General features: G+C 45.9%; 1 protein-coding gene and 1 non-coding gene across 4 annotated transcripts in view; one reads left to right on the forward strand and one right to left on the reverse strand.

Moving 5' to 3' along the window:
* Positions 1–3,478: 3,478 nt before the first annotated feature.
* The window catches only part of retn (retained), a 197,451-nt gene continuing 185,715 nt past the window's right edge, over positions 3,479–15,214 (forward strand). For all 3 annotated transcript variants that reach the window (XM_033485977.2, XM_033485978.2, XM_033485979.2), the window contains exon 1: positions 3,479–4,729. In XM_033485977.2, coding sequence (XP_033341868.2) covers positions 4,625–4,729 — 105 coding nt within the window. In that variant the 5' untranslated portion in view covers positions 3,479–4,624. The remainder of the gene's footprint in view (positions 4,730–15,214) is intronic.
* On the reverse strand, positions 8,451–8,590 carry LOC117229686 (U2 spliceosomal RNA). The gene has a single exon (XR_004492614.1). It is a non-coding gene; the product is annotated as a U2 spliceosomal RNA (small nuclear RNA).

Below are 15,214 nucleotides of genomic sequence, written 5' to 3' on the forward strand. Positions count from 1 at the left end.
CTTTCTTTCCGACTCTCTCTCGAACACGTAGACCCTGATGGCACTTCTTCGGACAGCCTATAAAATTTTGGTAATCGTAACGGTTCAAAATGGCATGGACAAGGTAAAATCGAAGGCCATCGAAGAATAGTGGGCAGGTCTGGTGATCTTCCGAGAAACGTCGTAACGGACAATGACTACCCGCCGTGTCGGAAATTCGCCGATCAGTTTCCACTTGGCGTGCAAACGACCGAACGGCTCGGCGAATGTCTTAATATCTGCTTCTGTCGAAGCAGCTGTCCTACAGGTAACAACGAGACGTCAACGTTCCAATAATAAAAGCTGTAGACGACCGAGCAACGGTCCTCGGAAAATTACTCGAAGCATTTCAGTCCACGAATCATACAGATCCGCAGTTCGAGGCGAATTTCCCTTGGAACATTTGCACTGCAGAATTTAGATCGACGAGAGAACACTGATCGGAGGTCGCGAGAAGAACTTTCCATCGAAATACCTTGTAAACGTCAGGACTTGTGGCTCGAGCCATCGCTTCGATAGAAATTGCTTTGGATGATCAAGCGGGTGATCAAGCGAGGCAGGCTCGGGGTAAACGGCCACGTTTCCTTGGTCCCGGTCGATATTTCCCCGGCCGGTCGAAGCGAGCGAAATCGTAAATCGCAGGAGTAAATCGTGCATCCTCCGTGGCGTACAATTATCTCGCGGTTGGTCCGCGAGGTCACCGATGGGCGGATCTTAACAGCGGCTCGGCTCGTTCGCCGCGTAGATCCATATACCCTTATAAAGGATCACGTTTGTAAATCATAAAATTCGCAGTTTCACACGGTCCCGACTTCGGCCGGCCCTTGCGAGACGAGGAGGAGAAGGTGGTGGAGGAGGAGGAGGAGAGCCCTCTCCGCGGGCTGCAATTACCTGCAATTTGTACTACGAGCACCGTACGCGCCATCTTGCCTGTATATGTGACGTGGAGCGCATGCAGATGCAAGCGGGAGGACGAGGCGAAACTGGAAGTGGAGAGAAGCTGCGCGGACCTCTGCCTCTGCCGCAGAAAAACAAGAAACGCGAACCGAAGGGGCAGAGAAGAAACGAGAGCGATCTAGAGAGCGAGTGAGAAAGAGAGAGAGAGAGAGAGAGAGACCGGGTCGAGAGGGTTGCGCGAGTTCGGATCGGTTGGATCGTTGTTCGTATATCGACGAAACGACACCGTTTCCGTCTCAATTACACCTTTTCTTCATTTTCCACGTTCCTCCGGCGCCTTTACGAGCGGTTTCCAGGTTTTTCTGCAGCCTGCCCAAGCACCGCGGAATGTCTTCGGCGGCCACAAAGATGGCGTCACCGCGGAATGGCCAATACGTGACTCGAAGCGCGCGGAACGTATAATAATGAGTTTATTGCTCGTTCGAATAACGTAAAAGTAAGAGGAACTGTGAAAATCGAGTTATGCAAGTGGAAATAAAATTTAATAGAAGCGCGGTCGTATCTAAAATCATTGAATGCGCAAGATGCGCCGTGCAAAGTACGAGACCGCTCTGTCCCCGTATTCAAATTGAAAGAAGCGGAAGCGTCATCTGTGCCGTGGTTCCCTGGAATCTGCGCGGTTTATCGCGAAATTGTTCCTGGGAAATTGGATCGGGCACGTTGGAACGATCGCGAGGCTAGGACCGAACGAGAGGAGGAAGAACACGAGGCAAGAGGAATGGTTGTATCTAGCGAAACCGACCGGGATGAGTCTTATTACTGACGGGATCAAACAGCCGTTGGAGTGTTAACTGCCCATGCTCGCCAACAGAACCGAACGGGCGCCGAAACCTGTGGTTTAATACCATTTGCCAGTAGGCGCGCTCGCCTCCTCCACCCCTGCGACCCCGCCGACTTCCCCTCGCGAGGCGTCGGCTAAAATGGAGGTAGACGATGCTCGAAATGCTTGCCATTATCGTTGTATAGGCTGCGTAATTTTGCGTAGGTACTCGTGGCGCCTCGTTCTTTGGAAAAGAATTCGTAAAAGCAATTTCACTCTATTCGCTGTAATGGATGTTTACCTGCGATGGCATCCTTGTCTCCGACTTTCTTATTCGAACTTCTCCGAAATGTCCAACTTTGTTTGGACATTTAGATCTCACAGATTCGAACAATGTGCCTCGAACTATTTCACTCAATTTTTGCGATATTTTTCAAGATGATCATCCTATGTATTTAAGAGAACGTTGGGGCAATTCGCGGAGACGGTCGATTCGAAGGAAGCGTCGAACAAAGGGAAACGTCGAAAGATTTTTTTACCTGCTCGATGCTTAATGGTACCAAAAAATGGAAGACGCAGATACGACGACTTGCAGGTTTCGCTCGTAAAGCCGTTTTTCTGTCGCCGTGGCAGGCGTTCGTTTGGCGCCGAGGCGAGCAATTTTTATCGAGAAATCTTGCGGAGGGTGAAGGGAGGTGTCGTGACGATCTCAAAGAAGAATCTTTCGTAACGCGGTATCGCGGCGAGCGATCGCGGCAATCATGCTCAATTACCGGCGACCTTATGCCACCATATCCTTCCGATGGAACACGACACGGCAATGAAAACACGACAAAGGGAAATCGCGATCTCTTCGGCCATTTATTTATTATACGGAACGAACCAATTAGAAACGCACAAAGGGAAACCACCGAAGAAAACATACATAAACATTGCAAAACGCGTAAAATAAAATTGCTGGAGAACGCGATGCACGGAATGCTCGGCCATAAGCGAAAACGGAGTAATTAGGAGGATCGCTAAATTCGTTCCGCGAATGCTCGATCAGCGCATCAGTGCCGCCGAGTCGTCGAGGTATACGACCTGGAATTTTCCCGGGTCCCTCGACCGATCTACCTGAAAGCTAGCGACCGTGTTAACCCCCGAAAAACCGAACGGACCGAGACATCGGGGCACGGATCAGCGTAATCGGTCGATCTCGCCGTTGTATAATCGATCGCGGAATCGGCAGGCTAATTGATTAAAGAGAGCCGCAGCGCGTTTCGTCGCTAGATGTACCATCGTGCACGCACGACTTGGAGGCAGGGTATCGGTGGTATATATGCCAAGTCGAAACGGAAGCAGGTACACGGGTCGAGGGAAATCCCGCGCGAGAACGCATCGAAAATCTCCGGTCCCAACCGGGCGCGCACGGGGGTCGTTATCCGGTAGGGTGCGCGCAAGAGAGAGACCTAGCCGCGCGAGGGGTAACGCAGAGGTTGAAGGAGAAAGCTGATCGGGCCGCGAGCGAGATGAAGGAAGAGGGAATAGGCGGAGGGTGGTGTCGCGGAGGGCGTGATCAGCGGTGGCCGCCCAGCACGGCTGATACGCGGCGCGGCACGGCGTGCAACGGCGTTGGCGTGCCGGATCCACGCCTACCGGCGCTCCCGCCTGCCTCCTTGTTCTCGTCCTGTCCGGCTGCGAGGCTCTATCGAATCGCGCGGTTGGGAGAGGGGATCGCGAACAGGCTCGAGCTTCCGAGCCTCAGATCGCAAGAGGACGCGAGTGTGCGCGCGTCAGCTCCGTCTTCAGTCGTTCCAACGTTGTTTACCATCGGTCTGTTCCCGGTTCGATAACGCGAGCTATGCACTCCGGTCAGTGACGAACGCAGCAATGTCGATCGAGGCGACCGCATAAAAGGCCAGGGAGCCGGGTGGATTCACGTCGACAACACACTTTCTCGGCCCTGTGTTTCCTCCACTCGTTGGCGCCACTCCCCTCGCGGATCCCTCTCGCTGCCCTTCTCGGCTCGGCCTCGAGCAACGAGGAACGAGCAACGAGACTCGTCTCATCCCTGCCCCTACTCCCGCCGATCATCCGTCCTTCTGTCCTGCCTGCCAGCCTTCCGGCCTGCCAGCCTTCCTGGCTGCCAGCCTTCTTCCCTGCCAGCTTACCTAGCAGCCTTCTTTTCCTTTCTTCCTCCCTCAAGAATCAGTCCCTCTCGGAATCGCGGTGTGCGCGCTTTACCATCGTGCGGAATACACGCGTGCGCGCTTCACTGCCTCTCCCACGGACGTCTTCTTTCGTATTTTTCATTTGTCTATTCTGTGTTGTTCCGCGGCTTGTCGTACATTGTGCACCAGTCAATACGATCCAGCCGACAGGCTTATGTCAGCTACCGAACCGCCGCGTGTGTCTCGTCTGCGCGCGGACCAGCGATCCGATAAAGGATCAGTGAATCGGTGATCCTACGAGAAACCAGCGTACAAACATGGCCACGCGTAGCCGGCAATCGGGATAGTGGTTGCCCCCGGATCGGCATATTTCACCAGCGTCGAGGCTACTAGTTTACCGATCGAGCCGACTTTGGATCATCTTGACGTTCCGAATTCGGCGGCGTTCCCGGTGCCGCTTCGGTTTCCGCGGCTTGTGCGCGGAGAAGGCCGGCAAGTGGATCGTTGGACGGTGACGAACGCCGAGGCATTGTTGTTCGCGCCGTTCCTTCAGCACCCTCTACCTCTCTCTGCGACCTCCTCTAGGTTTCTAGGTTTGCTCAACGGTCGCGATCGTACGCGAGCGTTTTGGCAGCGTGTTCGGCTGCGGGGGTGTCTCTCGTGTCGTGGCGACCGCGATCGCGGTAAATCTGCCAAAATTCGGGTGAAGAACAAAGAACCGTTGCCATCCTACGCGATGGAAATGAGCGATGAATACCAGGACATGGCCAACCCCGGCGGAGGGGTGGCAATGGCCAATATGCCCATCGCCCATCACCGACATACGCCTGATAGCCCCCTGGTGAGTAATTTTTCATACAATCGTTCCTATATTTTCCGCGAGCATGTAGCTATATCGCGGTTTAGCTGATAAGATTGTAAGTATTAGGGGGGCCAGAAAGTAATGTCGTTTCTGCGCATATTTGTCTGCTTGAATTTAATGTAAACAAACGACATAACTCTCCGGTCCACCTAATAGTTTACGGATTTTATGCATTCGCAACAAAATTCAGTTGATCAGTTGATCGGTTCGTTAATGTAAAAAAATTGAGGGAGTCTATGAATTAAGGGAGACTAAAAATTAAATTAAGGGAGTCTAAGAACGTCAACACGTGGGTTTCGACTCTGTGAGAATATTGATACGAGGAAAGTTTCGTATGATTATTGTTTCTTGTAATCGATGCGAACAATTTATCGTTTGCGCAAAGATCCGCGGTCTAACTATATATGTTTCGTAACATCTTTTTTATCTTGTTCGAAAAAGATCGTACAAAGAACTAAAATAGTGATTGGAACATTCGAAGCGGCTGATTCTTTTCAAATAAGAATAATGGAATAAGGATAGAAACTGCCGTCTGTGCTTGATATCGATTGATTCGAGCACGGAACTTGTTTACAAACACGTGTTCGAGGCCACCGTGTTGTTTACTACGACAAGGAACACGAAATATAATCCTAATCGAAATAACCGCGGCATTAGTGCGGAATGATTTTGAACAGGAACAATCTTTTTAATCGAACCGTTGCTGCCAAACGTGATTAATTTATTCATATGTGGCACCATTGTTGGAAATTCGATAGCTGCGGTTAACATATTTGATATGGATCAGTAGCTTCTTTCACTTAATTTAATTAATTTCGTTTATTTATATGTACGGCTAATGAGCCATTTTTTTGCATTACGTAACTAAAAGCTAATATTAATATAATACAGAATCTGCGAATCAGCGATTTCGGTGAACAGCTTATGTAAACTCGTTTGAAACAATTTGAAGTGTCCTCTAAAAAGGGTCTGTCACGCTAAATTTCGTTGAATAGGCTGAGGTTTTAAAGGGCAGTGTTGACTTAGTGTTTAAGCGTTTAAGTCTTTGGTCAAAAAATGATGTTCTGCTAAAAGATGTTCTAGTGCTCTGTTGAACAAACAAAAATGGCGAAGCTAATAAATAATAATACAAATAAATAAATAATACAAATTGACGTCAATTACAAAATGAAACGGAACAGCATGGAAGATTGGAAATGGTAAATGCGATAGGATTTCGATTTTGCTAAAAACTGCGCGGTGGATCGATAAAATTGCGCGTGAATAGATCAACGATGTGTCCTGTTTACACATTTTCGCTGTCACTTGAGATAGAAATGCTGCGGCACGCCAGAAGGGCGGCAGAGTTTACAAACACCGTGTTCCCCATCGCCTCGTTGGAACACGCCGTTTTTATTCCATGTATCTTGCTCCGCGAGTTTTATGCACGTGCCTAACAGTTCTTGATATAAAAGTCACATTCGGCTTGTTTATATCGCGATCCTGTCCCAGAGGTCTCGAATAAAAATTTCTCCTGTTAGCCGGCAAGTTTTTCGAACCGCGACATTCCATAACCAATTAATTCCACGAATGTCGTTGTAAACAATGTACAGTTACAGGCGCCGTGTACACTGTGTTCTTTAGCGCAACCGAAAAATTGCTATAGATATGTTATTAGCATATATTGTGTTAGAATGGTTCATAAATTTTCAGGAGCAATAATACGTTCGAAGAGGATCGAGATATTTCATTTTAACTTTACTCGATTCATATATACGGATAAACCTATTTTAATATATAATAAATATATAATAAACCTATTTTATAGACCTATTTTAAAAGTTTTATTTTTCACCGAATTCACCTATTTTTTCACCGAAATCGCTGATTCGCAGATTCTGTATTATATTAATATTAGCTTTTAGTTACGTATTGCAAAAAAAATGGCTTATTAGCCGTGCATATAAAGAGATAATATATAATAACTAGATAGATAACTATATACTAAAAGAACAAAAACATACCTTATTCTGGATGACAGAGAATAGGTACCTAAATTAGGTGTAATACTTTTGCGAAGATTCGTTTTAAACATCATATGTTATAAACATAATATAACATTGATTGCAAATATAACTGTGTCGTTGTTGTGAACGAGTTGAAATATTCTATAAGAAGGGTCGAACGCACTAAATCCCGATGAGCAGGATGAGGTTTGGGATTAGGATGGGTCATAAATAATTTCCGATGCAACTAAGTCTAATCCATTGTTCGTATCTACCTATTATGAGTCACCGGGATAAACGACGTTGTGCTAACATTAAATAGATAAAGAGTTCGAAATGAATAAAATAAAAATAAAAAAGTAAATAAAAAAAGCAAACAAAATAAATATTATTTATGACTCGATCTAATAAACGTTCGATATTCATCGATATTGGAAGAATGTTTTTTCGCCGAGAGATTAATCGAGGACGATGATTTTCCGTGGATCCTAGATCGCAGCGGCCGAGAATAACGATATCCTTGGTAGATGGTATCGCGGTATAAAGTTACACCGAATAAAAAGACACCGGTCGTTCTCCCAGCAGAATTAGCGGTGTTGTTGTTGGCACGTTTGTCCGCGGTCGATTTAGTCTTGAACGACACCCTTTGACGACAGCGTTGGCCCGTCTCACAGCCATCCCCGTTCCAGCGGCATTAACTCTCGTGTTGTTCCTTGTAATGGCAGTAGTCGTGCCACCGGTCAGCAAGATCGGAAAGTCTGGCTGCGAATTTCGTACGTCGACGACAAAAGAAAATGATGCGAGTCTTGCGATCCGCGAGAACACGCCGGCCGTTCGATACAAATGTTGTGTCGATCGCGTGACGTCAGCAATATTCGTGAACACTCGCGACGTCAGGATTCTATTAGCGACAAACAGAAGGCCGTTATCGCGATTGGGTGTATTCTTATTTTTCACTCGGCTGCTGACGTCATCCGAAAAATATGCAAAATGCGCCGCGTGTTTGCATTGCGATCCCCGAGGTGTTGATCGATAAGCCGGTTCCGATGAAAACGATCGCTTGTATCGAGCGAGCCGAATAACCTTCTCCGAAGCGCGCGGCTGCAAACAGCCTCTTGTAATTATGCTGACCCTGTACGAGAACGGGAATAAAACGTGCCGGATTTATGTCCTTCTTGGTCCCTCAACACATGCAGAATCGTAAAAAGATCCTTATCTTCTCAGGAACACCTGAAAGAACCCTTGTTACAGGAAACGGGATTTTTATCGATTGCAATTTCTGCGAATCGATTCGTGCATGCGTGTATGTACTCGCATGGAAAAACACATCTTGACCTCGGCCTGGTCTCGTGTTTCATTTTACAAATAATTTCGAAGTTAATATTAAACATCACAGCGTCTCAGTTCTGTCCCCTTTTAAACTGTTTATGCTCTTTTTCCGATTATTCCGATTCCCCATTATTCGCTCCCTTTTAAACTAATTATTCTCGAAGGCGGACCAGCATTCAGGATACCTCTTTCTTATAGTTTTTACATTTCGTCGAATTTTTCAGTTCGATCAAAGCGCAAATATTTCTGCGGGTATTTGATATCGAAGCTATTCTCCATTAATTTTGCATGCGCTTTACGCTTCTTAAAATTCTGCATGGCTTCCTTGCGCTTTTAATTCTGCAGCATCGTCGATGTGTCGCCTGAATTTTGATCTCCAGGACCAAAACAGGTAACTGTCCGCTACTGCAATGCCGAGTCGACTCGCAGATTAATATTCTGACCGCCCTATGGACAGCGTATCAGATGTTAAACTGATAAGAACAGATATTACACTTCGATCTTAGCCATCAGGCCGAGTAGCGACACTGTCCACTACTATGGCTTTTCCCATGATTCACGATTTCCTGTGATCTCCTATGAGCCTCCAATGGCTCTGACAGAACTTCCGAATAATAATAACCCGTAGCTTGTCCCTCGCCGCCTATTCCCCGCTAATAGATCATTCGGCCGGGATCCAGGAAGCGTCGCGCTTTCGATCCTTGCCTCGATATGTCCGTTCTAAAAATACGCATCGATACGCGACAGCCCGTTTCCACGGGAGGCCCGGTATATTTAACAAATTTTACGTAACGCCTCGGTGTTTCGCGCGGCGATCCTCGCAGCCTCGCGCGAGCGAAAAGGAAAAAGTCGGCGGTCTCCGTAGCGATAATAGCAGCGTAAACAGCGCCGATAAGAGCGGGTTAACGAGGGTGTCGTCCGGGAGGATCCTCGGCATGACAAACGGAGGGGTGCACCCGAGGTCCCACGAGAGAGGTGTAGACACGAGCTCTCTCCTCTCCTCGCCTCTTCTCCCTGCTACTCTACGATCTCGAGTATTTGCACGCGCGGCTTATGGGGATGATGTGAAAGTAGCAAAACGAAATGAGAGATTGCTCTTGGCGCTGCGAGAGGGTCCACTATTTTCCGAGCCTTCGGTTGAATTCCAACAAATAGTTTGAAACCTTCCGATTATTATGATCTAGGTGTCCGATCGATAGTTTCATTTTTAATCAGGATAACAGAGGTTTTGTTCCATTTTATGATACAGTTGAAGTTCTTCTATCAAATTTGTGTTATCTTGAAATAATTTAGAACCTTTTAATTATCACGATGTAGGTTTTGCATCGACAGTTTTCCTTCTTAATCAGGACAAGAGAGCGCCTGCCTCGTTTTATGGCCAAAGTGAATTCTATCAAATTCCTGCTACCAATAATTACTGTAAAAACTTTTGATTATTGCGATCTACGCCTTGGATCGACAGTTTTCCTTTTTAATCAGGACAAGAGAGCGCCTGCCTCGTTTTAGGACCAAAGTGAATTCTATCAAATTCCTGCTACCAATAATTACTGTAAAAACTTTTGATTATTGCGATCAACGCCTTGGATCGATAGTTTCCTTTTTAATCAGGACAAGAGAGTGCCTGCCTCGTTTTATGGCCAAAGTGAATTCTATCAAATTCCTGCTACCAATAATTACTGTAAAAACTTTTGATTATTGCGATCAACGCCTTGGATCGATAGTTTCCTTTTTAATCAGGACAAGAGAGCGCCAGCCTCGTTTTAGGACCAAAGTGAATTCTATCAAATTCCTGCTACCAATAATTACTGTAAAAACTTTTGATTATTGCGATCTACGCCTTGGATCGATAGTTTCCTTTTCAATCAGGACAAGAGAGGCTCTGCTTCATTTAATAACATAGACGAAATTCTTCTGTTAAATTCCTGTTAGCAAGAAATAGTATTTAAAACTATTAATGACTATAGTCTAGGTCTTGGCTCGATAGTGTTTCTTTCAATCGGAACACGAACCTGCACCATTTAATAACATAGATGAAATTTCTGTTAGCAAGAAACAGTTTAAAACCTTTCGATAATTACGATCTATGTCTTTAGACCAATAGTTTCCTTTTTAACCAGGACAAGAGAGGTCAGCTCCATTTTACGACTCCTTCGATACGATTCCTGTCGAGGTTGTTTTACATAGAAATAGACCAGTCCTCTCGTTCGTTCAAATCGAATACTTATCTCGCCGTTTTTCCGTCTAATCGTCCATAGAAATCGAAATGTTGTTCTTGGCACGAACGATCGTCGCTTTGATCTCGGTCCTCTCTGTTCATTTTCTTTGAGTTACATCAGTAACTTGAAGTGGTTCTTTCTATAAAGATTTTTTCTAAAATACTACACAGAGACTGCTCTGTAATTTTTGTCGAGAGACGTCGCGCGTCTGTACCGCGGACGACTGATTTATTGATCTAATTTTTGGTAACTGCGTTGAAATGTTTATCGCGGAAGGATATAGAAGACACCAGCTAGTGGAGATTAAATAACGGACGAAGACGCGATTAGATAAGTCGGTGGATGTCGATTCGGTCTGGTGAAAAAGATACAAAAACTCCTGGATCGTATTTTATATTTTGATAAAGCGTCGCGGGATATCGGTTCCATTTATTCGAAATAATGTGCAACTGCATTCTGTCGACATGTCGTTTGATTAGCGTCCCCTGATCAGCCAACCGTGCGACGGTGCACAGTCCGAGAGGACGCGACGATAGAGAGAAAGAGAGAAAAACGGAGGCGAGTTCGGGGCAGCGAGTTTGCGAAAAAGAGGAAAGAAAGGCAGAGTGATAAACGGCCTAACGATAGAGATGGATAGAAGGACCACGGGGAGGAGATGTGGCAAAGGGGGGGCAAAGAGGGGTTAAGAACGGGTCGAACGTCGGAGAAACGATGTGCAGAGCGCGGCGCAAGGGCGGGGATTCCCCTTTCGGCCAATCGGATCGGCTAGCGAGTGCGCTCACTTGCGCTGCTGGCCTCGCTGTTTCACCTGCAGACGCCATGTCGTGACGTCATGTCTCGTTACGCCGGGACCAGGTAAAACGTGTGCATTGTCCGGGCAGTGCATCGAGCGCCACCCCGCAACGAGGGTGGCGTTTCTTACCATGATTTCTTCGATTGACGAACGTGTCCTCCAGCTTTCCCCCGATTTCTGACGTAACGTGGCCTAACAGTGCTCCGATGATCCCGAAAGAAACAATTTAATTCTTAGCATATTTTTATTACGGTCTTTCTAACAACGGATGATCTCCAACCCGGAAATTCCAAAAATCCTGTGTATATAGTACGCACGCAATTTATATGTAGATATGTACTACGCAATATGTTTTGCGTATATTCGCTTTAAGGGGTGGAAATTAACCTCCAAATATTCGGCTATTTTTTATTTCTTTGCTCCGATTCGCAAGCTGTACAAGATAGAAAAGATGCGTTCAAACGAAAGATATTTCTTTTGTCAATATCTACCGCGTAGTGTTCGTAAAACATCGTTTATATGTTTATAACTTTTACCAATAGTTTAAACGATTAACAAGTTGTATACAACATGATAGATTTGGTTAAAAGAATTCACTTTTCTTTGAAGAAAGAACGGCCGAGTATTTGGTGGTTAATTTCCACCCCTTAAAATGAATTTACGCGAGAGAAAAAAATATGCGTAATACATATCTACATACACACTACATAACCTCGAAAATTCAGAATGTTTTGAATTCCTGGATTGGGCATCATCCCGCGTAAGTGAGAATATCGTAGAAGTAGTCCGAATGTAGCCCCTACCTACTGCGTTTCAACACGGTTACGGCGATTTATAGTCCGACAATGAAATTGTGTGCAGAGACTTTACAGTCTTCGGTAAACATAGAACCGTTACAATTATTTGTACAGTTCGGTGATTTGCACAGGGGGTGAAACGATTGCCCCAATAACGCGGGACGATGCGTCGCGAATGCGAAACGATATTAGGCGAAGATTTACCTATTATCGAGTTCTCCGGCTATTAAGTTGCATAGACGTATGATAATTCGGGACGTGTAAGCAGTATAATTGACCAATATAGCCGAGGTGTTGGCCGAGGTTCTCTAATTACCATTCCTCCCGAGGAACCGTCTAATTACATCGGATAGGGGGTTTGATTAGGAGTCTGAGCCGTGCCGGCTCAGAGAAGAACGCCCTTGACAGTGTCGAAGCGCGCGGCTTCGAGTGCTCCACTGTTTCTTTTTCGGGGGTCTGCTCGTGCTATTCCCCATTATCTTGGCGGAGGTTGCGGCCTAGTCGGCTCTCGAGGAGTTGCGAACTATTATTCGGCCGTTTTACGATAGCCCTATAAAAATCTCATAATTAGATTTCGAAGGTAATATCCTGCCCGGGCCCGGCCCATGGTCCCGTCGAAGAGGGCTCGGTCCAAAATTGCAAACACCAATCTCCTTTCTTCTCTCGTCCACCTTCTCGCCTTTTTTATTTCGCGGTTGCATCCGAGAACGAGTCCAAGGAACGCTTCTTTCTCTTCGTCATCGTCGTCGTCGTCGTCGTCGTCGTCGTCGTCGTCATCGTCATCGTCGCCGCGGAATTTTCTCGCAGCCCGACGTTACTTCGCAAATCATTCTCACTCTTTTCGTCCCCGTTCCACGCTTCACTTCTCTTCTCTATCGAATTAGCGCGTCGTCGACGCGTGTGTCGCGCTCGGCGAAACACGCTGCACATTCTTAAAACTCATTATGGCGCCTGTCGATAAGGCAACGCTTAAAACGGAAGGCCGGTTAACGCCGGGATCGAGTTTCACGAGCATTTTGCGCGTACTCCTGTTTCATGTTCTGTATCGCCTGTCGATGACACACGGCGGTGCATTGCATATCCATGTACTCTGCCACCGATCGAAATCGCTTCGATACGATGCCGTTAACGTACAGAGCGGACCCTTGAACTCGAATCGCGACATTAAACGCCAATCTCTTTCTTAATTTAGACACGAATCGTAGCTTTCATTTGTTCCTACAATCTTGTTTTATTAATCTCGTTTCGATGTCGCAATTGCATCGCATTCTTTATCGTATTCCTGGACGGTTCGGCGCGTTTTCATGCTTCGTAGATCTTTCTTCATAGCTTTTGCCCTGCTGAGAAAAATATCAAATTCACCGCGATGGTTTTACGTCCAAGCGTAATCAAGTATAATCGGGTATATCTGTTATTTTATCAGTGTCAGGCACAGGTTGCTTTTACGGGAACAATTTTCAGTATTATTAAATTATGTATCTTTTTATTTGTTGACAACAATTTATTGGAACGAAGCAAAATCACTTTGCAATTTCGTTGCCCTGCAAATGGTCTCTTTTGCTCAATAGCACTGTCAATAGAACATCTCTGTTTAAAATTGACAAATCCTGCTTCAGAATTTGCAACATATTCAAAAATCGAACGAGTGAATTTTGTTGAAATTCATTTGCAGTAACCTCTTTTTCTACACTATTAGAGTGCTTGTGGACGACTCAAATCTTCATTGTACATACCTCAATCTCGAATCTACATGCCAAATGCGATTTTTTAAACGTTAGTTGCTAGTTTAACCTGGATCGATAACAAATGTACAGTGTAGATACCTATACAGTTACGTTTCAGTTTCCTCAACAGTGTCTATTTGCAACTTTTTTCAAGAAATTCTAATGATCGTGACTTTTTCTAGTTCTGTGCAGTATTCATCGCATATGCATTAGTATATCATGTGCACCTCATTAGTTTCTTAACATTATCGCTTTTTAGCTATATATGTTTAAACACATGCAAACTCAATGACACATTGTACTCTCGAAAATGTGATATATTTCTTGATTAAATATGTATTTAGCGCAAAAAAATGGAGAGCAAACTTTTTGGATTGTCGCTCTAACGTTTGTTGACAAAAACACATGTACTCTCCTAAATATATCTAGACAATTAATGGTTAATGGAAATAATTGTCCTAAAAATTTCAATCGAATAATTTCGTTAACAGTGTCAAATCGAAGGTAATCGCGTAAAAAGAAAATTGAACTTATATACGGTGTAAAAACAGAATTTGATGTACTCATTTTTCCCGTAGATGCATAAAATTCGCTGTTTAGTAATAAGTTGCTAAAAGATAACCAGATATATACGAATCGATTACAATTCACATTTTACAATTCACGAAATAAAAAAGATCATATAAGGCTCTTCTAAATAAAAAAAAAGATATGTATACAAGAGATGAACTAGTTTCGAGAGCAAAGTGGTAATCAAGTTCCCTTCCCAATTAACGAACGAAATCTATGCAAACTCCGAACTCTAAACCCGAGAACTCTAAACCTGAGAGCACCGAAGAGGGCGGAGCGATCACGTCGAATCGACGTTAATCGGGAAATGTAGCAGGATTTTCCTAACCGGTCCTGGGCTCGGGCTTCGAGTGTGGGCGATTGTTATCGTCTGGCACGCCGCGATGGCGTGAACGTTTCGAGCTCGGGTTCGTTCATCGGAGCGCATCGTCTCGGGCCAGGATCGGGCTTGGTGCGCATGCATTCCTGGCTGCGGCGGCAACGCGCGTGATCGCGATTCAGCGCGCGGGCAAAAGGCCACGATGGTGGGGAATCAGTGCGGGCAGGCAGTGGAGAGGGTCGTGGAGGGGGTGGCAGGCTGAATGAAATAAAGCGAAAAAAACGAGGCGCGGAGGACCGGACTGAATCGCGATTGGTCTGCGCTCGCGGCGCGGTCACGCCTGCTTTTATTTATGCGCGGCGCGGCTCGCCGGCGAGATCACGATGCGACGCGGACGCCGACGCGCCGAAACGCGATTGCAACGCGATTGCAACGCGGAATCGAGCGAATCGAAGCGAGGTGACGACGACGCACGCGGCCCCCTTGGTCGATTCTCGTTTCGATGTCCGCGGGGAAACGGTAATGGCAGCCGATACTTGGAACACGACACTTTACACGTGCCAGCATTTGTATTTTCTATAGCCTGCCAGTGTTCCGTCAGCGTAATTGCCATTGTTTCCCTCGGTTTTCTCTCTCGCCACACCATTATCTACCGGTTGGCTATATTTTTGGAATTTTAATCGATAGAACGTCGACGACGGTTGACAGGTGTCCATAAAGCAACCGATATG

This window comes from Megalopta genalis, chromosome 3 (genome assembly GCF_051020955.1).
Source record: "Megalopta genalis isolate 19385.01 chromosome 3, iyMegGena1_principal, whole genome shotgun sequence".
In the NCBI taxonomy this organism is placed as follows: domain Eukaryota; kingdom Metazoa; phylum Arthropoda; class Insecta; order Hymenoptera; family Halictidae; genus Megalopta; species Megalopta genalis.